General features: G+C 51.5%; 5 protein-coding genes across 9 annotated transcripts in view; 1 reads left to right on the forward strand and 4 right to left on the reverse strand.

Annotated features, from left to right (window-relative positions):
• LOC117669665 (group IIE secretory phospholipase A2) overlaps positions 1–618 on the forward strand; it is a 3,479-nt gene extending 2,861 nt beyond the window's left edge. The window contains exon 4 of the mRNA XM_034424287.3: positions 356–618. Coding sequence (XP_034280178.2) covers positions 356–531 — 176 coding nt within the window. The 3' untranslated portion in view covers positions 532–618. The remainder of the gene's footprint in view (positions 1–355) is intronic.
• PLA2G2F (phospholipase A2 group IIF) overlaps positions 1–4,135 on the reverse strand; it is a 22,122-nt gene extending 17,987 nt beyond the window's left edge. Inside the window, exons 1-2 of the mRNA XM_087879445.1 lie at positions 4,097–4,135; positions 3,899–3,995 (exon numbers count right to left, since the gene is read on the reverse strand). The gene's annotated coding sequence lies outside the window, so the exon portion shown is untranslated. The remainder of the gene's footprint in view (positions 1–3,898; positions 3,996–4,096) is intronic.
• The window catches only part of OTUD3 (OTU deubiquitinase 3), a 10,389-nt gene extending 3,673 nt beyond the window's left edge, over positions 1–6,716 (reverse strand). Inside the window, exons 1-8 of one of the 3 annotated variants that reach the window (XM_034424268.3) lie at positions 6,484–6,716; positions 5,609–5,757; positions 4,984–5,096; positions 4,401–4,523; positions 4,097–4,228; positions 3,899–3,995; positions 2,341–2,498; positions 818–1,643 (exon numbers count right to left, since the gene is read on the reverse strand). In XM_034424268.3, coding sequence (XP_034280159.2) covers positions 1,467–1,643; positions 2,341–2,498; positions 3,899–3,995; positions 4,097–4,228; positions 4,401–4,523; positions 4,984–5,096; positions 5,609–5,757; positions 6,484–6,680 — 1,146 coding nt within the window. In that variant the 5' untranslated portion in view covers positions 6,681–6,716 and the 3' untranslated portion in view covers positions 818–1,466. Of the gene's footprint in view, positions 1–817; positions 1,644–2,340; positions 2,499–3,898; positions 3,996–4,096; positions 4,229–4,400; positions 4,524–4,983; positions 5,097–5,608; positions 5,758–6,483 lie in introns of those variants that run through there. The other 2 variants (XM_034424270.3, XM_034424269.3) reach the window with 2 other exon arrangements.
• A 3,766-nt stretch (positions 6,717–10,482) lies between these two features.
• YBX1 (Y-box binding protein 1) lies at positions 10,483–17,234 on the reverse strand. Of its 3 annotated transcripts, none has more exons than XM_034424275.3 (8): positions 16,831–17,234; positions 14,765–14,828; positions 13,465–13,498; positions 12,565–12,654; positions 12,181–12,483; positions 11,776–11,858; positions 11,410–11,675; positions 10,483–10,871 (listed from the first exon to the last, which is right to left on the reverse strand). In XM_034424275.3, the coding sequence occupies exons 1-7, from the start codon at positions 17,063–17,065 to the stop codon at positions 11,441–11,443; spliced, it is 1,044 nt and encodes a 347-aa protein (XP_034280166.1). In that variant the 5' UTR covers positions 17,066–17,234; the 3' UTR covers positions 10,483–10,871; positions 11,410–11,440. The 3 variants fall into 3 exon arrangements, with proteins under 3 accessions (XP_034280166.1, XP_034280164.1, XP_034280165.1); XM_034424273.3 differs by having other exon boundaries at positions 11,410–11,693; XM_034424274.3 differs by lacking the exon at positions 10,483–10,871 and having other exon boundaries at positions 11,404–11,693.
• A 1,223-nt stretch (positions 17,235–18,457) lies between these two features.
• On the reverse strand, positions 18,458–24,408 carry PPIH (peptidylprolyl isomerase H). The gene is made up of 10 exons (XM_034424285.3): positions 24,275–24,408; positions 24,134–24,198; positions 23,336–23,359; positions 22,690–22,734; positions 21,857–21,899; positions 21,111–21,203; positions 20,502–20,589; positions 20,058–20,098; positions 19,260–19,328; positions 18,458–18,582 (listed from the first exon to the last, which is right to left on the reverse strand). The coding sequence occupies exons 1-9, from the start codon at positions 24,338–24,340 to the stop codon at positions 19,260–19,262; spliced, it is 534 nt and encodes a 177-aa protein (XP_034280176.1). The 5' UTR covers positions 24,341–24,408; the 3' UTR covers positions 18,458–18,582.
• Between the last annotated feature and the right edge of the window lie 308 nt (positions 24,409–24,716).

Raw genomic sequence — 24,716 nt, forward strand, 5'->3', positions numbered from 1 at the left:
AAAATGTATTTCTGAAATCTTTTTGCCACTCAATTCACTGTGGGGGTAAAATGTTAGCAGCCGGGCAGGCATCGGGATTTTGAATCTGGCTCGTCAGTCTCTCTGTTTTCGGGGGTGGGGGTGGGGTTACATCGTAGCTTCAAACCGTCACTAAGCAACCGGTCATTAAGCGAGGACCACCTGTAGGACGTTTTTCTCCCCTAATTTCTTTCCGATGAAGCATTTCTCCCAGGGGTGCTATTTAAGAACTGCCCAGTCGGCAGAAATGGGCTCCCAGTTTTGGAGGGACACAGATCAAACCCAGGCGAGGAAAGACCCCCGTGGACCCCTCTCAGCTCCCCTTTTTTCTTCCCAGGTGGGGAAACCGAATGCCGGCGGCAAACCTGCGAGTGTGACAAAGCAGCAGCCCTCTGTTTCCGCCGCTCAATGTTTCAGGACCAATACATCACCTACCCAAATATCTTGTGCCAAGGACCCACCCCGCCCTGCCAGGGCATCGGCCACCACCGCAACCACACAAAGAGGGGCTGAGGCCGGCCCTTCTGAGCTCGAGATGCCGGCGGGGGCCACGAAACCTCCACCCGTCCCTGAACTGCCTTCTCTTTGCCAGTCTCCAAACTGTGGTCTTCTTGTGCAATAAAGCCATGGTTCCAAGTTACGACAAAAGTAGCAGTTGACTAAATCCAGGGGGTGGGGGGGGGGTTTGGTTCTGGCATCCCAGGAGCCTGACGTCTTCCCTTCCCAAACTAGTCAGAGGCATTTTCCCCGATGCATTTTTTAGAAGGGGTTGGAGAGAAGGAAACGCAAAAAGTGTCTCTGGAGGAAAAACGGACTTTTTTTTAAGGGAAAACAGCTATTTCATCAACATTGATAAAATTACAAATTGAACCAAAAGGCGAAAGTTGAGATGCTGGTGGCTTTGCAGAAGAGCTGCCCACCTGGAGGATGGGGGGATGTTTGGAGCACGTAAAAGCCCCCCCCCCCACCTCTCTCTCTGAGCCCTTTCGCCCCCCAACATCTGACGCCTGAACCAACCGAGGAAGATATTTCTGGGGGGAAAACTCCGGCAAATATTGTCTTCTACCCCCAAATGGCTTTTGGAAGCCCCAGCATTGCCCTGCCAAGACAGCCTTCCCTTGTGAAGCCGGACCCCCTCCCCCTACTCACCGGAAGGGACCCCTCCACCCTCGCCAGCCCCCTTAAACCTCTTACGCTGAACCCCACGGCAATCAAAAGAAAAAAACGAGAGCAAAACTTTTGGCCAGCGATTCTTCCTTATGTTGATGGAAGAAAGGAACGTGCCAAGAACGTAAGGAGGGGGATTTGAGCAGGGGAAAGACGCCCCCCAAATGGGCCAAAAAGCCCCCGATCATCCTGCCCCAATTGACACCCACCAAGGTGTGTGTTTGTGTGCCTTGGGGCTTCCCCCTTTCTGGAAGAGGCGAACGCCGTCCAGCGCGGCCGAGTCAGATACTGAGGGTGGCAAATGTCTTGACCAGAGTGACCTGCGCCTGGGGGTCCCTGGCGACCGTGTTATTGTCCGAGGGGCCACCCTTGCCGGCCAGGACTTTCTGCCGGTGCCTGTCCTCCTGACGTTTCTTCTTCTCCAACCGCTGAAGCTCCTTCTTCTGTTTGGTGGACGCCTGCCAGAGGAGGAGAGGGGTGGATAGGATGAGGGGGATAGACCAACCCGGGGTAGCCTCCGCCCGAGACCTTCTGGAGCCAGACTCCCTCCTCCCAGAGATCTGGGGATCAGGTGCCTGGAGTGGTTGGGAGTGGCTGTCCTGGCAGACGGGAAGGCTGGCAGGAAGCACCTGAGTCGGTGCCCGTGGGTGCCCGTGGGTCTCTCTGACCGGGTTTGTGCGTTCAGAGAGAGATGGCACTCTCTCGCTTGCTGCCTGAGGGGCTGTGTTCAAAAGACGCAAGGAGGCCCGGTCACGGCAGACGGGAATAGCAGGATGCAATGCAAAGTGGATAAAAAGCAGTGAAGGATGAACGAGCCAGCAAACCTCCGGATTCTTGCTGGTGGAGGCAGAGAGGCTGCCGAGGCCCAAAGATGAGGATGAGGAGGGCAGGAGGGAAGCTGGTAAAGGGTTTCTCCTGCTGGACTGGAAGACCTCCGAAGCCCCTTCCATTTCTACCCAAGGGGGAAAATGCCAAAGGAGCAGAGCAAGGCTGGACAACGGGATCAGACCTCAGCAGGAGGGCCGCGGATGGGGAAATGAGAAGGGGAACGAAGCGGGAGGGGGTGAGAGATGGCAGCATCGGACCCCCGGGCGGGGGTAATGAAGAGCAAGCAGGGCCGGGAGGCAAAAGCTCAAGTTCTCTGGTTTTAGTTACCTTCTGACCCGGGCGGTTCCTTTCCACGAGATTCCCACGAGGGTTATTATTGTTTTCGACTTCCTGGCGGCCCAAAGTCCTGCCTAGGCTTCCCGTCTTCTCCCACGGGGCCGGCCTGGGCTGCGGGTTTGGCCTGTTGGCCTGGTCTTCCTCTGTGTCTGCAAAGAGAAGGGCAGTGCTCAGCCGCGGGAGTCCGCTGTCAGCCTGGCCTCCTGGGCACTGGAAGCTTTCAAGAAGAGACTGGACTGCCCTCTGTCAGAAATGGGTCTCCTGCTTTGGCGGGGGGGTTGGACTAGATGTCCTGCGAGGTCCCTTCTGACTCTGTTATTCTATGACAAGCCCAGGAAAGCGGCCCTCCTTCGTGTGGGAAGCAGCCAGGCAAATGGCCGATCCAATTTAAGTGATTTGTGGAAAATATCTGCAGAAGTATCAAAAACCGAGGCAGAGATTCCAGTGCCGTGTTAAGAATCAAGTTGTGAATCTGGTACGGACCTTAAACTGCCTCTGGACAGGATTTCCAAAGAAAACGGTGTCTTTGGCATCAAGTTGGGGATATTTCTACTTCTCTAAAAAAAGAGTTGCGTTGGCACAAACGGCGACGTTTTGGTCCTTGTGGGTGAATTTATGCCCGTTTCGGTTTTTCTCTTCTTGGGTTAAGTTTGGTGAGAGATTTTTCTGGAGGAAGGGCTGGCCAAAAGGTTAAAGAAGTCCCTTCGCCTGAATTAAGGAGATTTAAGATGAATTTAAGACGCCGCGAAGCCTTCCTTCTCACTGAGGCGAACGCCTGTTTGCAAACACACCTGCACACAAACCCACAAACGACACCAGCTTTTCAAGCAAGTAACTGATGCTTTTTCACCGTAAGAATACTTTGCAATCAGTAGAAGTCTTTGTAGCAGAGTTTTCCCTGGAAAATTACTCGGCTTCAGCAAAAGTTTCCCGGGGCTCAAATGTTTAAAATCTCTCTGTTTCTCCTTCTGCATTTAAAAATGCACTCTCAATTGTTGTAGTTTTGTTGTAGTTTACTGCTTTTTCTACAATATTTTATTTTTCTACAATAATTGTACAGATAGTCCTTGACTTATAAACACAATTGAGTCCAAAATTTCTGTCGTTAACTGAGACATTTAAGTGAGTTTTGCTCCATTTTACGAATTGCCACAGTTGTTAAGTGAATCATTGCAGTTGTTAGGTTGTTAAGGGAATCTGGCTCCCCCTTTGACTTTGCTTGTCAGAAGGTGATCAAGGCAAAAGGGGATCAAGCGACCCTGGGATACGGCGACCGTCATAAATATGAACCAGTTGCCAAGTACTCTGAGTTTGGATCATGCGACCGTGGAGATACTGCAATGGTTGTAAGTGTGAAAAATGGTCGTAAGTCGCTTTTCTCAGTGCAGTGCTAACTTTGAAGAGTCACTAAATGAACCGTTGTAAGTCGAGGACTGCCTGTATTATATTTTTCTATTTTTCTATAATTTTGTATTTATGATCCTTATCCCTGCTGGAAGGAAGGAAGGAAGGAAGGAAGGGAAGAAGGAAGGGGAAAGACGGGACTTACGAAGTTTTTCCAACTCTTTCATCTGGAAAACGGCAAAGATGGCGGACTCAATGCTGTAGCCTTCTGCCTCCAGGACTTGGGCAATTAAACCAACGTCCTGACAAGGGAAATGAAATGAGACACCCTGAATAAATTTCAAGGACCTGAGTTGTGGTGGTAAACAGACCTCCCCAAATCCTTCCTGTACAAAACCCTCACCGAGCATCCGGTGGCGTTGTGGACTTTCTGGAGAGCGTCGTCCATTTCCTCCCGAGTTTCTTCTTCCGGCTGCTGCCTCTCCCCCTTCACCTGGGGCGCCTCCTTGTTTGGGGGCTCATTTTGGCAGAGCATCTGGGCAAGAGGAAGGGGAGGACGTGCGTGAGTGTGCGCTTGCGTGGAAAGAGAGGGGTCCCACTGGCTGAGCTTGCAGGCTTGGGAAACCCCGAGGAAAGCTGTAACCCCCACACCCACCCACCCTTTTGCCCCCAAGCCCACCGGGCGGGCGGGCAGCCAGCCAGCCAACCTCTGTCTGCAGCCAAGCGGGAGCCGCCGAGTTATCGTTGATCTTTCGGACGCTGTCGTAGTGCTCGCCGTAGCGATATGCGATGTGCAGCTCTCGGGCGTTGCTCTTGTCTGTCCCGTGAATCTGGGAAAGGAAAAGGGAGGCGTCAGACGGGGGAGGGGGGGAAGGGAACTTTGCTTCGGGGGTGAGGTGAGGTAATAAAATAAGTTTTCAACACGGAAGGAGGGAAGGAAGGAAAAGGAAGGAAGGAAGGAAGGAAGGGGGGAAGGAGGGAGGAAGGGAGGGAGGAACAAACAAGCAGAACTAGGAGGCAGATGTGGCTGAAAACCAACTGGATAGAGTTTAACTTCCAGTGCTGACAAGGCCTGCCAGACATTTAACATTTCCCTCTTTTGGTCCTATTAAATGTTACAGCACAAGAGCCACTGGCAAAGGTCCCCGAAACCTCCTTAAGAGGCATCCAAGCCTTTCCTGAGTTGGGGGGGAGTCGAAAAGTCTCCCCCGTCCCCACCCACCCACCCCCGATGGCAAAGCGAAGGGACGGGCCTTCCAGTGGGGCTGCTGCTTTTCTTGGGAGACCCACCTGCCAGAGGGGGGCGTTTTGCTGGTGAATGACGATGTTCACTTGGTTGTTCCTTGCAAAGGCTACAATGGCGTCGTTGCCAGCAAATGTACCCGGCTGGGCCAAATTGGCAACTGGGAAAGATAAAAAGGAAAGGAAAATTGAAAGGTGAGAACATGCAGGCCCAGGAGAAAGAGCAACCCAAGCCCCCCCACCCAAGGAAGGAAGGGAGGGAACAAGCGAAGGATGGAAGGAGGGAAGGAAGGACAGATAGGTGATTGAGACAGAGAGAGGGGGGAGAGAGACATGAGATGGATGGATGGATGGATGGATGGATGGATGGGTGGGTGGGTGGAAGGAAGGAAGGAAGGAAGGAAGGAGAGATAGGTGATTGAGATAGAGAGGGGGGAGAGATAGATAGATGGATGGATGGATGGGTGGAAGGAAGGAAGGGCCACTAAGGCACCCCATTTCCTTAGAGGTCCCTGGAAAGGAAAGAAAACCAAGTTGGCTCCTGGGCTGCTCTGCAGGAAAGAGTGGCGCAAGGGGGGCGGTCGGTGAAAAAGACACCATCGAGATTGAAGGATGAAGGGAAGAACAAGCTGGCCGAGGGAGCCGCTCGGAGGGAGCCGCCAGGGACACTCACTGTGTTTCTCGAAAGGGACGTCGTCCTCCACGAAGGGCTCAAAATCTGCCCGCTGTTGGATCATGTAGGCCACAGTGTCCTGCCGGTGCTTGAGGTGGTTCCGCGAGTGGCCCTCCAGCTGGTCCCCGAGGGCCCTGAATAGGCAGTTCCTGGTGCGGGGAAGAGAGAGAGAGAGAACCGGGAGGTGGAAGAGGGCCAGAAGGATGGATCGGTCCCAGCACTGATGGGCTCCACCTTTCAAGAGTCTGGCTCAGGGACTGACTGGTGTTTTACCTGACTTTATTCCAATTATTATTGGATTTATGTATTCTACCTTTTGCTCTCATTCCTTGTTGTGGATCTTATATTTGTTTTTATTTATTATAGTACTTACTTATCTCCTGCCTTTATTATTTTTACAAATAACACTTTACTTTTATTTTATTTATTACGTTTTTTCTGCTGCTCATTCTCCCCTACAAGGTGACTCTGGGCGGCATAAAAATTTCACCTGTATTTATATTTGCTCACTTTTTAAAGTTGCTCTCTGGCCACTATTGGATTGGATCGACTTGACTCCTGCCTGCGAGATGGGCGGCATATAATTTATAAATCAAAATAAAATAAAAAGGCTCTAGTCCTCAGTGAGGAGCAGAGCAGAAGGGAGACCAGGCCACAAAGAGGGCGTGGCCTAGAGTCGAAGGAGACCTACGCGGATCTGGGCCGGGTCCCCCTCACCAGCCCAGCCCACCTGACAGGGTCGTTGTGTATGTGTGTGTGTGGGGGGGGGAGAACTACAGTAGGGAAGCCCCCCAACACGAATCAGGCTGGTCGCCCACAATGACGTCAGAGCCGCGCCACGTAGCCGTCGTGGGCGAGGGGCGTGGCTTCCTTACCCGTCGCCCGGCACTTCGCGCAGGCGCAGTCCGAGCGCTCTCAGCTGCTCGTTGAGACCGCCGCCGTCGTGTTCGCCCTCGCCCTGGGCCCGGTTGCGCCTCTCGCGGGCCAGCGCTCTCCGGGCCGCCCGCTCGTCCCGCTTCCGCTCCACCTCCGCCTTCCCGGGCCGCGCCCGCGCCGCCTGCTTGCGGGACATCGCCGCCGCCGCCGCTGCCGTCGGTGCGGCCTTCGTCACTACGCCTGCGCTGCCTTGCGAAGGACGTGGGAGCCTATAGAGGGGAGTGCCAGAGCGGAGAGGGAATCAGGCGGTAAAAGTGGGAGCCCACGTGGTGGAGGACTGGAATTACACCTGGTGGATGGCTCTGGCTTTTCTTCTCATTTCTCCCCCCCCCCCCCCCTTTTACTGTAAGCAAAATCTTGAAGTGACTTAATTCTTATTAAACCGGAATAGAATTGGCTGGTTTAAAGGCTGGTGTCTTGCAGCACCCCCTTCAATTGGGATTGTTCTGCACACTTCTTTACTTACTCAAGTTTTACAGCTGCTCATCTCACCTTTATTAGGGGTCTGTAGGTGGCTTAGGATAAAAATACATCATTTAGAACAAAAAAGAAAAACAACTAGACGCACAGGATCAACTCTGTCATCCAAACCACGGATGCATAAAGGAATCCAAAGTGGAGGTGGATGATCCTAGGAATAAGGGGAAATTTCCTGACCATCCGTGGGATGGGTTTGCCTCCAGAAGTCGTGGGTGCTCCATCCCTGGAGGCCTTCGAGAGGAGATTGGACAGCCGTTTGTCCAGAATGGTACAAGGTCTCCTGCTTGGGCAGGGGGTTGGACTAGAAGACCTCTGAGGCCCCTTTCAACTTTCAGGCTCTTCAAACAATTGCACAACCTGAAGAGTCTTGAAAGTGGATCAGCCCGGAGTCTTGGCAGGCCTCGTAGGTCGCTCAACCTCAAGCGGCCAAGGGGAAAGCGAAGGCATGTTCCGTTAATTTATCACCCTGACCTCTGCCCATTATTTATTATTTATTGGCCTTGTTTTTTCTTTTACTAGCCCCCTGGTCTTTTCCAGAGAAGGGCCACTTCACAGCAGCTGAATTAAAGCCACTGCAGCCATCAGGTTGTCTCCTCGGGATGCATTTTATCAGCCTGGTGGTCTCCAGAGCAAGTTTCTGCCAATAAATAAACCTGTGTGGTTATCGAGGGAGTCCTGGATCCGTTGAATGCTCCAAACCTGAGCTGTAGCCCTCGCATCTCACACAGCCTGGGTTCTCCCCCCCCCCCAATGCTTTTCCAAGGCCCCCACTTGCTCCATTTCCACGAAAGTTCCTCGCGAGGGTCTGCTCCTCTCCAATCCTCCCTTGCAGGAATAGCTGGTTGGCAGATGGCTTCCCGGGCAGAGATCTGTCCTAACGGCAGGAGCAGCTGCTCTTTCTAGGCTTTGTGGTGGTTTGCTGGTTATCAGTTGGTTTTCAGCCATGGCTACCCCATGGAAAGGGCAGCGGGGGTTAATCAGTAACTGAGCAGCCGGTGAAGGGCGACCCTGCTCAGTTCTTCAGGGATCACTATTTGTTGACTCAAGCACGTTTATGCCACTTTTAACCCGTTTCGCTCAATCCCATTGGCTGTTACCATGTTTGGTTTAAAGATAATCATTTTTTCAGAATGGATGCACCCTTCACCTCATCTAACCTTTCCCGGAACTAGAGAAAGACAGGCCAAAGATGAGAATTTCTTTAATCACTGTATCCAAATGGAACATGACAATGTATTTTAACTTTTTTTTAGCAAACAAAATACGTCCAGGTTGACCTACTGCTACAGTAACAGAATACCAAGAGTTGGAAGGGACCTTGGAGGTCTTCTAGCCCAACCCCCGGCCCCTCAAGCAGGAAACCCTAGACCAATTTCATGGTCCAGGTAGATCCATCTACCTTATGGTCCCCTGGCGGGATGGGTTCTCAAGTGAATGGGATCACTCTAGTTTTTCGCGCCCTCTGTGGAAGCAACCGAGGCAGAATGTTCTCCCTTCCTCAACACTTAACTTCAAGCGTTTTTCTGAGAATTCTTGTGTTTTGGAAAGGCCCTTAAGGTGTGTTGACCAAGGTCTCAAAGGAACACACCCATTTTCAGGTGGCAAACAAACCATCTCATACTTGAGTTGGTGAAGTCTACTTGGCTACTCCAACCTGTCCTCCGGTGACCTGCAGCCCAGACCTCCTCCTGCCGGTCCAGGGCATCGTCCCAAGCCTGTCAACCTGATCTCCTAGCAATGCAGGAGGCCCTCTGCTCAGAGACGATTGCCACCAAATATGGCCATGATACACTCAGGGCTCCGGCTGAGTCATATTCCTTTTCTTAACTGAAACCAGCTTGGTAAAAGATCTCGAAGAGGTTTGAGAGACGAGCTTTCAGATTCAAGCCGCTTTTCAAAACTTTGAAGCCATCTTCTGCAGCCTGCTGAGAAATTGGGACTTCTGAGGTTTCGGTCTCCATTTTTTCTGGAGATGACCATCTTGAAGAAATCAGATTATTCCTTCCCTTTTTTTATTTACATGAAAAATGAATTTATGGACATCTGTCAGTCAAAGGATGGCCACGTGGGGGATTCTAGGCTATTGGTTCAATGCTTTTGTGTAGAAATCATGAAAATCCCGGTAAAACTCCCTCTTGGAGCATCAACTTGTTGCGCAATGAAAAACACAACACAACATCCAGTCTCTCGCCCGCTTGGGACCCCCACTCACAAAACCAACCTCCCCCAAGGCTGTCTGTCCACGGATGACCATCTATTATTATTTTTTTGCAGGTTTCTCCCCAAGATCTTCCCATAAAGAAAACATCGGCGCATCCCAGCTATTTGGGCTTATCAAATGGGGTGGTGAGGGAGAGAGAGCACCTTATGCGTTTCAGATTCTCCCAAGTCTGCTATAAGCAGAAAAAGTATATTTTCTTGAACTTCATAGCGGGCAGCTCTTGAGTTCCTGGCCCCAGTGAATGAAGCTCTCCCATCACCTGCTTAGGAGAAAATGAGGCCGGAGTTACGTACCAAATATTGTTTTCCTCTAGGAAAAGGAAAGACAAACTCTTTTTGTCTGCCTTGGTAGACATGATTTCTCTGGCCACACCATTTGCTCATTTCCTCTACAGGGAGGACGTTCCCGCTTCCATTCAACTCAACTTCCTAGTCCTCAGCTTTTCTGAAATTCCAAGTATAATCCGCAAATGCAGGGAAGCCTGCTCTGGGAAGATAATCTAAATGCTTCCATTGGAGTGTCAACACTTATCTCAAGCACCAGATCCCAGCTACAAATGAAACCTTCACATCTAAAGCCTCTGAATTTATCTAAAGACGGCAGCTTGCTCTGATGAACCGGAGAATTCTTATCTCGAAGCTCTCAACTGCCACCCTAAAGCCACCTGCGGGAAGCACAACGTTCCTAGCCGAGAGTATTAAACTCCAGGTGGAATTCAACAAAACTTGCTTACAAGCTGAGTGCAAGTGGATGTGCCATCTGAACACACACACTGTTCCTGACCAATGGCTGAAAATGCAAATACTGTTTTCTGCCATTCTGAGCGGCCAAATACTCAAAATCCCCAGTTCGAGCCCTAAAATATATCGAATGGCAAAACACAACAGAACACGCCTAAATTTGAGAAGAACACCTAGAAGCATGGGACCTGCTGGTAGTCGAGAAGGGTTGATGAAAGACTTCTGCAAAATCCCAAAATCCCTCTGCCGTTTGCTCTTTCCTGGGGACACTGGCCTGACTTTCAAGTCCCCTTGAGCAGCTTCTCCCTGGGAGGGTCATCTCCTCACCCCAAAAGTCAGTTGCCTGTTGTACAAAGAAGTTCGGTCCAGGGATTTCCCAGGGTTTTCCTGTAACAATCCAGAAATTTCTCTGTTTACAATATCACATCCATCAGCAGTGCCCCAGACTGGGCCGGACTGGCCAGCATGGAATCAGAATCACAGCCAGACCACACTGAGCAATTCTTAAGACCTTTATTTAAGAGATGCTTGCAGTTTGACGTGAAAAAATCAGGTGTATTCATACAAATTAAAAATGAGGTTCTTAAAAATCCCAACTTGACCAGATATATGAAACAATTTAAAAACCTTTAAAGGTGTATTGAGAAAAAACAGGCCTTTTAAAAAACATGTTTGTCGCTCCCAAAAGGAGGAGACAGCTTTATAGGTAAAAATAATAGAAATCCCGTGCTGCATAGATAATGCAGAGAGTTCGAGGAGTTATCTGGTCAACAGCAAAAAGCAAGCACTTAAGGTCTTCCGTTCCAATTCTTCCGTTCATATTTCTTATTGCTGGAATTTCAGATTCTGCTTTATTTCAGACTCTCTCTCTTCTTTGATGACTAAACTGAAAATAGAAAGAAAGCCACAAGTAATAGGACCTTGTCCCCCCACCTCCCACGCACCCTGCCAAAATCCACGGTGGGTCCCGGCTCAAGGTTCCCACCATCCCTTATCCATCGAAAGCAATTGAACCCAGAGTTGGCAGGTTCAGATCACATCCTAAAAGCAGGCAGACAAAACAGGCAATTGTGCATTCCTATTTTGTTCCTTCCGTTTTTTCTCTCTTCAGGTGAGGCCTGAAGCCTCCTCTTTGAGAACTGGGCCAAAGAGCCACTTCCGAGTTCACCGCAGCAGAAAATCGACCGCAGGACTCGCAGGGGAAAAGGGCTCCCCAAAAGGAAACAATGGGCTACATACAGAGATCCATAATGCAGACTGTTCTAAGCAAGCGCAGTTAGGTGGGGGTGTCTGATGCCCAAACAATGTCTATTCTGCATTAACTGGAGTGCCTACTTTGCATAATACAGGCAAGCCCCCAGAATTGAGCCCAAAATTTCCATTGCTAACCCAGACTCTGGCTCTCCTCTCTCTCAGCCACTCACCCGGATGATGGTAGAGATGGTAAGCCGGCATTTACTCAGCCCCGCCCTGCTCGGCCTCGGGAGCGGACGTGTTCTCAGCTGATGGTTCGGCTGCCTTGGTCTCTTTGCCATCTTGTGGTTTAGGGTTCTCTGGGCGTCTGCGTCGGTAGTTGAAGTTGCGACGGTACCGACGCTGAGGTGGCTGCTGACCCTGGACCTCATCTGCTTGGTTCTCCTTGTCTTCTTCGTTGCCTTCCTCCCGGGGCTGTCGCTGGCGAGGAGGACCCCTGAAAAACCCGGTCACGCTTGAGACATTTCACCTTGGCTTTTACGGCCGGGCCCACTCTGGATGCTGCAGGGCCAACGGCAGGGCCTGCAGGGACTCACCTGCGATAGCGCGGTCTGTAACCCCGATAGAGGTTCTGTCTGACAGGCCTGCCTTGTTCCCCTGCACCCTGGTTGTCGGTGCCCTGCGGGACGGAGGAAGGACGTGCTGAAGCCGGCCCACGAAAGCCGACTTCTACGGACACATGCAGGCTCTCAGAATTATAGTCTGGCCATCATGCATTAACTGAGGCCTCCCATTTAAAAAAAAAATTCAAAAGTTGCTTTTGTTCTGAGCCAGCTCGTTCTGTTCCCAGCAGATGCACCACTAGCACCGGTTAAGGTCATGCAACCCTACTTCCGATTTCCACACACCCGGGAACAATTTTCCTTCAGCAGCCCCCCAACCTCCCTCATCTCCCCCCGAAACAAGCAAGCAAACAAACAGAAGAGCAATCAGTAAGTTACCTCCACTAGGTCTCCTTGCACAGGGGCATTGGAGTACTGTGGCCGCCGGCCGTAGGGCCGACGCATGTAGTAAGGGGGGTACCGCCTCCTGCGGTAGGGGCGGCGCTGTTGGGACTGCCCTTCCGGCAAGTTCTCTGACCCCTCATTCTTTTCCCCACTCTCGCTGTTTTGGTAATTTTGTGGGTAGTTGCGCGGAGGGCCTCTGCGCCGAGGGTATCGTCTGTACTGGTTACGGTCTGCTGCGTATTTGCTGCCTTGCACGGGAACACCGCCAGGACCTGTAACATTGGCTGCCTCTGCTCCCTAAAAAGGAAAGTTCCCCCATTGTGGTCAGTAAGCATCAGCCCCCTCCCTTTGGGGCTGCCCCAAAGGCTCCTCACCCACCTTTTCGCCTTCAACCACATCAAACTCCACAGTTTCTCCATCTCCTACACTGCGAAGGTATTTCCTGGGGTTATTCTTCTTGATAGCAGTCTGAGGAGGAAAGGAGGAAGGTGTTAGAGATAAGACGGAAACGGATTGGAAATGTTCTGGTGAAAGTCTATGTTTGAGAAGAAGGTGGGGTGGAGAACAATGCGACCGAAAGGTCAGCAAGAAATATATGAGAAGCAATTGTGGGATACAGAAGATACAGAGTTGGAAGGGACCTTGGAGGCCTTCTTGTCCAGCCCCGTGTTCAAGTAGGGGACTTAAGACCATCTCTGTCAAATGGTTGTGTGCTTCTCCAAAGGCCTCTCTCGTGGCTGGGGCGGACAAGACCAGGAATCTGACTACTAGGCTTTTAAGGACAGAGAAACTGGCACTAATCTTCTGTTTCCTCTCCTAAACCTGTAGGTTTTTTTTGTCATACACACCACAATGCTGTTAATTTGTTCCTAACTGATGCCTCAAGCAAAGCAGACAAAAGTCTGTTCCCAGGGACAAAAGCACATGGAAGGTGGGAAGGCCAGGACAAGGACCAACAAGCTCACACAATGCAACGTTCACTTAGCAGAGCCCGTGGCAGACAAATAATACTAAAGGAAGGTTTAAGAAATAAGTAACTAGAAAGAAATCTGCACTTCTGTGGACATGCGTAGGCTCTCAGAATTATAGTTTAATCATGCATTAACTGAAATCTCCCATTAAAAGAAAAAACTTGAAAAAACTCAAAAAGTTCCTTTTGTTCTGAGCCAGCAGACTTTCTCCCTCCAACCCACTTCTCTCTGTTTCAGAGCAAGGCAGAAAATGCTACCGTTTCCTCAAAAGCTAGCAAATCCGGCTGCATAAACAAACAAATCTCACCTGGTGGACAAACACATCTTCCTTGGTGTCATTCCTGCAAAACAAGGAGTATCCATTTCAGAAAACATTTGACACAAAAGGATCGGCATTCTCTGGCAAGGAGTGGTACAACACTTGGATGGAGGCCAATCCAAGGCTGGGCCCTGCCAAGGAGAGAGTGAGATCGTCCCCCGTCTACGCCCTCCGCTTTCTTGAGCTAAAAATACAGGAGGCGGTGATTAACTTGACGTTTCAGATTTCTTGTTTGCAAACTCCTGCAATTAACCAAGGGCCAAGGCTGGAAAGGTAGGCCAGGCGTATTGTTGACTATGTGACAGCTCTCTTCTGCAGAGGCAGTTTCATGGATTTTTGATGCAAAGCAACTCTCAGGAATGCAAAGGCCATACAACAAGAAAAAAGATGTGCGTTTGAGCTGGGGCGTGCATGTGTGTGGATTACCTTCTAAATACAATTTCTCCTTTCAGGCTGAGGTTTACATAGGACAGAATAAAAGCAGTGGGGATTCCTCTGCCTGAAAGGACCCAAAGTCTTCACGAGCCCAGCCCAGATGAATCATACCGCTTGGCATAAGAGCAAGGTCAACAGCTGCAATCAGGTAGGAAACATCAACCTTTCCAGCGAAACATTTTGCCAGGTGGTGCACCTCCACGTGGGAACTGCCACAGTTGGGACACACAATTTAAACCTCCTGCCCAGGGAGAATGATTTGCACAGGGAAGGGCGGTCCAGCCGTGCAAAGGTGAAGGACCTTCTCAGCACCTTAAAATACGTAGTGTAGTTTTGAGAGGACTATAAAAATAAGGGAAACGCCCAAAACTTGACTGAATGTTAAAATGTTACATTCCAGAACATTTATTGGGCATTATTTATAGAGTGCTGGTAAAGTATGACTCAGAATCCAAAGAATGCATGAAGGATGAAGGATGCAGAACTTGAATGCAGTCGTCAGAGTGGGCACAATAGGGATTTCAACAGAAATTTGAATCAAGTAACTGGAACCACCTTTTGTGTGTGTGAGACAACTGTTGCAAGCCTCTCTCTGCTTATTGGAAGGGCCACCATTTGTAACCCTAAGAATGGGGATGCATACTTATTGTCAGCTTCTAGACTGGACCAGCTGCCATCCAGGTGCCCGACAGGTCATCTGGTCAGGGAGGGTGGGAACTAACAGTCCAACACACCTGGTGGGACATCATGTGCGTGTCTAAATCAATAGACGATAGCTACAAACTGAAAGTAGTAACTCTGACTTTACTCCCAAGCAGTTGTAACAAGACACACACAGCCCTGGTCACCTCACCTGTTGATGAAGCCATAGCCATTCCTTACGTTGAACCATTTCACTGTCCCCAAAACCTTCGTTGCTGCAAAAGAGAAAAGGTGCAAGACAGGTTAAGAACCATCCCAGCTCAAGACCTCCGTCCCTCTTGATTTGGACTTCCCACCTAAAAGCCCCACTGTATAATAGGCATTTATCTAGCAGAGATTTCCCTATCTTAGATTCAGAGGCTTGTTTTCATACTGGCAGCCAGAGGAATTTCATCCCAAAGCCCCCGACAAAGAACTCTCCTGACTTACAAGGAAAAGCTGCTGCTAGAACTGTAGAGAAAAATCACAGGAAGCCTGAAAGGTTTCCAACACAGGCCATAATGAACCAGCACCTCCAGTGTCCCAAAGGTGCTCTCCCCCACACCCCCAAAAAAGGCAGCTGGACTTTCTTGATGCTTTCTTTCAAAACGTTTCACTTCTCATCCAAGAAGCTTCTTCAGTTCAGAACATTCTCAAAGAAAGCACCAAGAAAGTCCAGCTGCCTTTTTTGGGAGTGGGGGAAGCACTTTTTGGATAACCAGGACCTGGATGATTGAGAAGCTCCAGAGGCATTTAGCCCCTCCAAGGCGCTGGGATTTTGTTCCTGGCCAAAACCGCAGAGAAAGAAGCAGCACCACTGACAGTACTCTATTAAGTGATAATTATATATATATAATTACTGGTACATTAGCTGTATCCTCATCTTTCCTACTACCTTCTCCTATTGGTATCTTACGTTACTTTGTTGCTTGTATGTACAGGTAGTCCTCGACTTGCGACCACAATCAAACCCAAAATTTCTGTTGTTGTGTGAGACGTTTAACAGAGTTTTGCCTCATTTTACGACCCTTCTTGCCACAATTGTTAAGTGAATCACTGCAGTTGGTAAGTTAGTAACAGGCTTGTTAAAGTGAATCTGGCTCCCCCATTGATTTTTGCTTGTCAAAAGATTGCAAAAGGGGATCATGTGACTTTGGAACACAACAACTGTCATAAATACGAACCAGCTGCCCAGAGTGTTTTGAGGTGACCATGGGGATGCTGCAATGGTCATGTGAAAAACAGTTCTAAGTCACTTTTTTCAGTGCCACTGTAACTTGAAACGGTCACTAAGTGAAGTGTTGTAAGTCAAGGACTCCCTGTATTGTAAATGGTAAATATTAAGGGGATATTAACTATATGTTGAATTTTAAAGCCTTCTTAAGCTATAGGGGGGGCACCCAAGCAACTTTGCTCTGCCCAAAACCCCAGCCTGAGTGGGGAGGGAAGGGTTCCTGGGGGCCAAACGGGGGCTCAGCTCCTGCAGGCAGGCTCTGCCAAGGCAAGCAAGGGAAACCTGCCCATCTCCCCCTCCCTGGCAGCCATCTGCTCCGCACAGCCAACAGCTGACGCCTTCCTTTGCCAGCAGCAACAGCAGCAGCCCGCCCAATGCCCCTTCCCCAGCAGACCAGCCAAGGGGGGCCACTGCAAAGCCCCCCCCCTTCCCCAGGAAGGCCCCCAGCGCGCATGTCAGTAAGCAGACAAAGGAAGGAGGGTGGGAACCGGCGCCTCTGGCCGTGGGGAGCAGGCGGCAGGGCCGGGAGGGGCTTCTGCGCTCGCCCCCCGCCCGCCACTCCCGCCTGACGACCCGAACCCCGAACTGACCACGTTTGAGCCGGGCCAAGGGCCGCGCACGCGCAAAAAAAAAAAAAAAAAGGTTCCGCGCGCGGCGGACATCTTGGGCAGCCTCGGCCACGCCCCCTCCCACGCGCTTTTTCCCCTCACGCCCCTCCCGCCACACTAGGCGCAAGCGCGCTGAGGAGCGCGAACCGCCTCAAAACGGCCGCGGCGCGCGCCTAAAGCGGGTTGGGTGGGGGGGAAGTGAGGAATGGGAATGGAAGGGAGAAGTGGGCGAGCCAATCGGGGAAGCGAGGGAGGGCGAGAGCGGCCAATCAGCGGGCGGGACGGCGGGACGTGCGCGAGGGGGAAGGGAGGGAGAGGGGAAAACTGAGGGAGGACGGCCCTCCCCGCACGCGCACGCGCACGCCGCTTTCTCTCCCCCCCCTATTTTTCCCTCACCGATGACCTTCTTGTCCCCGCCGGCGGGGGGCGCCGCCAAGCCCAGGCCGCCGTTGGTTCCGTTGCCGCCGCCGCCTCCGCCGCTGCTGTTGCCGCCGTTGCTGGGCTTGGCATCCGCGACGGCCGGGGAGGGGCTCGTGGGCGACGCCAACGGGGCCGCCGCGGGTGGGGCGGCCGCCGGGGCCGCCAGAGTGGCGGCGGAGGGGGGCGCCTGGGTCTCGGCCTCGCTGCTCATGGCGTCGCTGGCTGTCGGTGGACGGTGGTGGTGACTGGCTTTCGCAGCAGCAGCGCCGCCTCCCGCGCGGTGTTGATGGTGACTCGGGGGCCGGCCGTGGGCGGGGGGGGCTGCTCCCTTGCTCCGGGCTCGCTGGGCTCCGCTCTCCGCTCCCGATACCGATCGAACTGGCCACAATGGCGGCGCGCACTCACTAGCCACCCCTCAAGCGCCGCCCCCCGCCCGGCGCTCATTGGCCACCACGCGCTGCCCGTCAGGCGCCGCGCGGCCTAATTGAGCCGCAACGGCGGCCCGAGGTGATCACTGGCGCCTCGTTGGCTCGGGTCCGCCGCCCGTCAGAATCCACGCCCTCCTATTGGTTGGCTCCTTCGACGTGTCCCTCCCCCCGCAGAAAGGGCGTGCCCCTCCATGCGGGCTTGCCCCCACGCGGGGCTCCTGATTGGCCCGGCGCCCGGGCGCCCCGCCCCCCTGAGAGTAACGGGGCCAGGAAGTTCCCTTCCCGGGCTGGCCCGTCCGAGGCGCACGTGGTCAAGGAGCCGCGCGGGGCGGCCCCGGGATTCCCCCCCCCATCTCGCTGCAGCCTCCAGTGAGCGGGGCAGCCATTCTGCAAGCCGGGCCCCCGAGGGACCGCAACCGTTGCGACCCCCAGCCGGCGCTACCGTTCGCCACGCTGGCCGGGATCGGCCCCCTCCTCTCCCATCGCCCGCTCTGCCCGGCTCAAGCCTGGCTGGAGCAACTTCGGTCCTTCGAAAGCGGGCCGCCTCAAGGTCATTTGGGCAGCCCTCGGCCGCTCTCCTTCCACGTCGATCCTCGGGAAGCCGGGCTCCTGCCTGCCACCCTCAGCGATCGCCCACCGGCGCCCTTGGCCAAGAGGCTCCTGGGCAAACGGCCTGCGCTCCCATTTGCTTGGACCAGCAGCTTTGAAATGCACAACGGCGTGGGAGTGTGTGTACAAAGTTTTATTCCCCCCCCCCACGCCTCTTCCTGGAACCCCTAATAGGCATCTGTCAATCTCCGAGGTCTGCCTGCTGGAAGACGATGATGGACTGGCCCTCCGTGGGAGGTGGGGGACACATGGATAAGCCCTATTTTAGGAGCTTGGCATCCAGGCTGACTCAGTTGCAATCTTCCTGCCCTGCAGCAGCCTTTAGTCAGAGATGCCGCCTGTGGCTCGCCGTTACTTGGTTCTTGGGAGCCGCAAACCAGGGCTGAACCCAGCAGGGAGATCTGGAAGGCTCAGGAGGAGAAAGAGGGAAGGCAGCGGTGAGAGAAAAATGGCATAAAGAGCAGGGCCATAACAGCTACCCACATCCCCTTCCTGCAAAATGCACCCTTGTTTCCAGGACCTCAGACCTGTGTGGCCCTTCCTCGAGGCATAATGATGGACAAACATTTTAAGAAAATCTCTTTATTTACAAAAGGGGGTGGGGGGAACAACAGACACACATGGAATGTGGGATGATGGATGAGCGGTCAGGAACTGCTTGGCATCCCCGGATGAAGAAAAAAAACCCAACCTGAAATCAGGAAAGAGGCGAACAATTAGTCCCCAGTACTAAATTTTCTCCAGATTTGAAGCTGATGCAGAATCTGGGGCAGGGCTGGCATTGGCTGCCTCCTCTAAGCGGTGAGCCACTTGGTGTGGAGAAGGAAGGTCCCAGACACAGAGCAGCTTCCGTCACGGTCTCCTGCCTTCTAGAGAGCAAGAACTTTGTGCCAAGCTAGACCATAAGGAAACTTGCATGCTTTGCTCCGTAAGCGTGGTTCTGTGTTCGAATCCTCTTTCAGCAGCTCCCTGCAGCTGAGAGGCCACATGAACTGCCAATCCTCCACGCCAGGGGCAAGAAACATGGCTACAGTTTTGACCTGCACCGCAGACACCTAGAAATGCTATGTGTAGACCAGGGTGGTCCAACCTTGGCAAGTTTTAAGACCTGCGGACTTTGAGTTCCCGGAATTCCCCAGCCAGCCATTAACACTGATGATGTTACCTAGTTGGGTTGCGAAACGCCTGCAAGAAAACAACCATGCTGGCTGGGGAATTCTGGGAGTTGAAGTCCACAGGTCTTACAGTTGCCAAGATCGGACATCCCAGGCGTAGACCCTCCCATCTTGCTCAGGGATCCCCTTCCCCCACCTTCCCAAGGAGCATTTTAGAGGCTACTTCAGTTGCAGAAACTATGGTAACACCTACCTACATTTCTCCACACTGGGCAATCACCACGGGGAGTTTTGGTTTGTTATTCGGCCCGGTGGGCACGTTCTGCAGAAAGCACAAACTGGGTGAGCAGCTATCCAGAAAGGAGAAAGAGCAGCATACTGGCCCAGATAGCCGTTACCTGGGTAAAGAGGCTCTCTTGCAGCCTGCTCAGAACTTATATTTGGTACACATAAAGGAGAATATTTGTAGCTCGGGGTTGAACTGTGGAATCCTTGGTGCTCTCTAACCTTGGTGGTTTTCTTGCAGAAGTTTCAGGACCCAGCTAAATAAACAGAGAGCAAATCCCATTCCTTACTAATACTGATCATGTTCCCTAGTTGGGTCATGAAACGTCTGCAAGAAAACGAGAGCATCAAGGACCCCAAGGTCCTCCTCCCCAACCCCCTTCCCCCGCCTTCTAGCATTGATGATGTTTCCTAGTTGGGTCATGAAATGTCTGCAAGGAAACCACCAAGCTCAGAGAGCACTCGGGACCCTAACATTCAGGTTCTCTCACTTTCTCGGACAGAAACAGCCAGCAGAGAGAAAGGCTGCCAGATGACACCTTTTTGGGGCATGGACATCACCAGGGGCTCTACACCACCTGTTGCTCTTCTGAGCTGCCTGGGTAGGATTTGAACCCTGAAGGGCAGGATGGGAGAGTCTGAGAAGCCTCGGGCTGGAAGAGCAAATTAAAATAGTGTTTCCTCTAGAAAGCAAAACTGCCTAATTTTTATGTGGTTTCTTGGATGGCAGAGTTTCATCCCAAGCCCAGAGACAAGCACGACTTACCTCAATTTTCCTCATGACTAGAAGCCCGTCAATTATTTTACCTGCCAGGTGAGAAGAAAAGAGCAAGCATTTCTGAATTCCTTAGGCAAGGAAGAGCTATGCTGGTGTGCTCTTTAACCTTTGAAGGGGAGAATGAGAAGGAAGCAGAGAGGCTGGGGGGGGGTGGGATTGGGTTTCAGCCTTGGCAACTTTTAAGATTTGTGGGCTTCGACTCCCAGAATTCCCCCCGCTGCTCTCTCAACCTATTGGGGGTCTTGAGGCAACAAGGGGGACGGACGGACCCAGGGACAAGCATTTTGGGAAGCCCAGAAAATGGGAGTTTTCCAGGGCAGATCTGCTGCGAATTTGGGGCGGGGGTAAAGATCATCAGGGTAGGCACACCCAAGCTAACGGGGGTGGGGTGCAGCAAGGTCCCTGGCCTTCACTCAGCCAGCAGGGACTCACCGAAAACCACGTGCTTCCCATCCAGCCAATCGCACTTGGAGCAGGTGATGAAGAACTGGCAGCCATTGGTGCTGGGACCACTGTTGGCCTGCAGGGAAAGAGGAAAGGGGCAGGTGAGGAGGATGACCTCTTCCCCGGCCATTCCAGGCTCTTCCCCCAGGGTGGGGGAGAGAATTCAAAAGTTTCTTCATTTGGAGGGTCTCCAATTCAACATTGCCCTGGGTACTACGCAAGAGCTGGGCGTTGGTGGGTTGATGGTCTTCCTGCAGCCCGAGCTAGCCCTCCTGAGTTTGGGCCCCGTTTGTCTGCCAAAACTGAGCAAGGCCTATAAATAGCCACGGGGAGGAGGGGGGAGAGGCTGGGGTTAACCCTTTCCTCCCAGGCACCAATCCAGATGAACCCTCAACTTTGGGGCTGGGTAGAAGCCCAGGAGGAAGGGGAGTGCTCTCGATCCCTGCCTTTCCTGATGCACAGCCAGGTGGCATCCACCCCGGTGGCTCTCCCACTGGGCTCTCCTAAGCATTCCCCAATACGAATCTGTATTCCGGGTGTGAGTCACTGAAGGGATTCCGGAGGAAGGCTCAGAGCCAACTTCAGGCTGTTCTTTACCATGGAGAGCAAGCCGGGCGCCGAGTGTTTCAGCTTGAAGTTCTCGTCGGCAAAGGGTCCCCGATAGATGCTGGCCACTCCAGTGCCATCTCCCTATTGAGAGAAAAGACGGAGGGAGGGAGGAAGTGAGGGAAGGGTGGTGAAGAAAGGAAGGGAAAGGGAAGGAAAGGAAAGAAGGGAGAGAGGGGGAAGGGAGGCCTCATGAACTATGGAACAGTTCCCTTGGCAAACAGATATAAAACCACTTACCTGGAATGAGCCTGGTCTAATGACCTTTTTTTTTAAAATGACATTCTAACTGCACCAGTACGATTTGCAAGGACACCTACACCTCTGCAATCCCTCCTTCCTTATTCCTTTGATATGCTGCATTACAAATTAGCACACACACCCCAAGGCATTTCCCTCCCTGCAAGTTTTTGATCTTGGAAGCAAAACATCAGAGTGAAGGAGTTCAGTTTGCAATTGCCTCCACTTCCGGGATGTGGAAGTTAAACAGAATCATGGAAAGGAGAAGTTTAGAACAACCACTTCCTGGTTTAGCCTGAACATTTAAGTTTTCCTGAGAAATTTAGCTCAGGGTTTCTGAAGGAGGGTGCCAGTGTGCAAATCCAGCTCCTTTGGTGGGGTAACTTCCAATCTCATCTGCATAAGTGAGTTTGGCAAATTTGTATTCAAGTTGCAAAACCCCAGTTCTAAGTCAAATGCCCACTTTCCCTTCCGTGAAAGAGCTTTGAAGTACTTACGTTTACAAAATCGCCTCCTTGGATCATGAAGTCCTTTATAACCCTTGGAAAGGAAAAGAGAAATATTATGAGGTCAAGGGATTCCCACAGCTACACTGAAATTACCAGCTTGGGAAGTTCACAAACGGGCTGTTAAACCCTGGAACAGGATTCTTTTCCACTTCAGTGAAGCACCTCAAGATAACAGAATAACCGAGTTGGAAGGGACCTTGGAGGCATTACAACCACCGAGATAAACAAATCCAGGGTTTAGAGGACCCCTCCCAAGTTTCATTCATTAGTGGTAAACTGGTGAGCTTCTTGCATTTTTAATGCACTGTAAGAAGGATTAGAAAATCAGAGTTGCCCTCAAAGGACCAGCTCCATTGCTCAGTAATGAGCAGGAAAACCAGCAAAACGATGAACAACTCAGCAGGGATGCTGAATTGATTCTTAGCGCCTCTAAAACAGGTTCCTTTATGGAGATCCTAATGCTCAGAAACCCCAACCAATTGGGCCATTTTGGGAATCGTAGTTCCAATCCTGGGGAAGACAGCACAACACTCCTCCGCTGAACACTTACTTATGTTATTTTATATATTAAGCTTATATGCCCGTGGATGCAATTCTGGATGGCTTATAGAATAACACCTCAAGGGGCTCGGTTTTAAACACTGCACAGTTTAGCTTAAAGGCCACCCACGATTGGGGTGGCTGACGGGTTTAGAAAGTAATTCAAACTCATTTGAAGCACCCTCTCTAAATGCTGGACTCCTTCAGCCCCAGATGTGGGGGCCTGGGGGAAGGGTGTGTGTGAAAAAAACTAGCCTTCCAGAGCACAAAGGCCAACGTACCTGTGAAAAGTGCTGCCTTTGTAACCGATGGGAACGCCATCTTTCCTGCAGGAGAAAAAAACAAACAGTCAGAAATTGGGAGATGCCACAATTGGTATATAAATTTTATAATAAATAAATAAATAAATAAATAAATAAATAAATAAATAAATAAATAAATAGCCAGTGACCAAGATTACTCTGGGCCCAAAGAGACAACACCCCAACTCACCACCTGTCATTTCTCACTGTTTTGTTCTGAAATCACAGTGTCAAGTCATCACTTTGAGCTCTTTAAAATTGGCTAATTTCCTCAGGTGAAAGTGTGGTCCAAGGACAAAAGAACAAAGAAGGGCAGCAATTCTAGCTCTTCACAAGCCTATTATTATTATTTTTAGTGATCCCTTTATTTTTTACTTCCACCTTTTATTGGCTGTATACTTTCGTGTTGTTATTATAATTATATTCTGTTGTTTTGCAAGTACACTGAGTGCTTCTGTGCCTAAGACAAATTCCTTGTGTGTCGAAACCAACTTGGCTAAATAAATACACAAAGTATAAAATACAAAGTTAGGTATTGTCCTTCTTCTCATCCTGTGCTGACAGTCTTCCAGCTCGATTAAATCAGTCAGTTTTTTTAATTGAAAGATCAAAAGAATCGACCTACCTGAATTCCCCCGTGCAAAATTGCCTGGAAAGAAAAAGGAAAAAGAAAAGGCTACAGGTTAAACTGGGACACAGAGGGGCTGCTTATCCAGAGGGAGAGAGTTAAATTCAGCAAAGGAACTCCCTGGGTCATTGGGAAAGAGAGGATAGGCAGCTCTGAATAGGGCTTTCCATACAGGGAGTCCTCAATTTTATGCTCACAACTGAACCCAAAATTGTATGTTGGTGAGTGAGTTTTGCCCCCCACTTTATGACCTTCCTTGTCGCAGTTGTTAAATGAATCATACGGTCATTAAGCGAATCCGGCTTCTCCCATTGACTTTGCTTGTCAGGAGGTTGCAAGAGGGAATCAAGTGGCCCCTGGACGTTGCGACCGTCATAAATGTGAGTCAGTGGCCATTCATCTGAATTTTGATCACGTGATCAGGGAGACGTGCAACAGTTGTAAGGGTGAAAGACAGTCACGTCTTTTTTTTCAGTATCGGTCATTAAACGAACAGTTGCAAGTCGAGGACTAGCTATATATGTCATCAAGACAATGGGCAACCAAGTGGTGGGGAGTTCCGCAGGAAAGGGACGCCTCTGAGCTCGGAGCAGGGTGTGGGGTGGGCTGCTCCCTCTACCACCAGGAAAAGGCTTGGGAATCCCTTTCCCCAGAGAACTTTGTCTTTATCTGCCTGCGCCCATCATCCCCAGCCAGCTGTTAAAGGAGTGGCGCTCTAGGACGGGCCGCTCTGTGGCGTGCTGCCGCTCTGGCCTCCCTTCTCTATGGCACCCGCCTTCCCGCCGGCTCCCTCACCTGAAGTTCTCGGCCGTCTTGGGCACCACGTCGCCGAAGAGCTCCACCTTCATGCGGCCCACCTCCTGCGGAGGGACAGAGGCGTCAGGGGCCGAAGCCTGGCTCTCCCTCCCGGCCCCGCTGCCTTCGCCCGAGGCCTACCTGCCCGCCGATGGTGACATCGAAGAAGACCACGGGGTTGTTGGGGTTAGAAGCCAGCACCGCCATGGCGACCCCCTCTGACCCGGAAACGGAAAGGCGCGCCGAAGGGCCGCTTCGCTGGGACGCATGCGCAGCTCCTCCAGCGAGAGTGTCGATTTACAGCCTGAAGTTAATTCGCCTGCTGGTTCGGCTGGGTCTCACGGACATGGTGCAGGCGGCTTCCTCGTGCAAAAATGTTATTTCCAAATATTGAGAGAGAGAGAAAAAAAGGCGTCGACGGCCACGATTTCCCCAATAAAGCTTAGGTTTCAACCCTCACTCAAGAACAGATATGGTCTCTGGACATTTTCTTCTTTTCCTCCTTCCTCCCTTTCCTTTCTCCTTTCCTTCCTCCCTCCCTCTTCTTCCTTCCCTTCTTCCTCCTTTCTTCCTCCCTCCTTCT

This window comes from Pantherophis guttatus, chromosome 15 (genome assembly GCF_059756535.1).
Source record: "Pantherophis guttatus breed Tessera chromosome 15, ASM5975653v1, whole genome shotgun sequence".
In the NCBI taxonomy this organism is placed as follows: Eukaryota; Metazoa; Chordata; class Lepidosauria; order Squamata; family Colubridae; genus Pantherophis; species Pantherophis guttatus.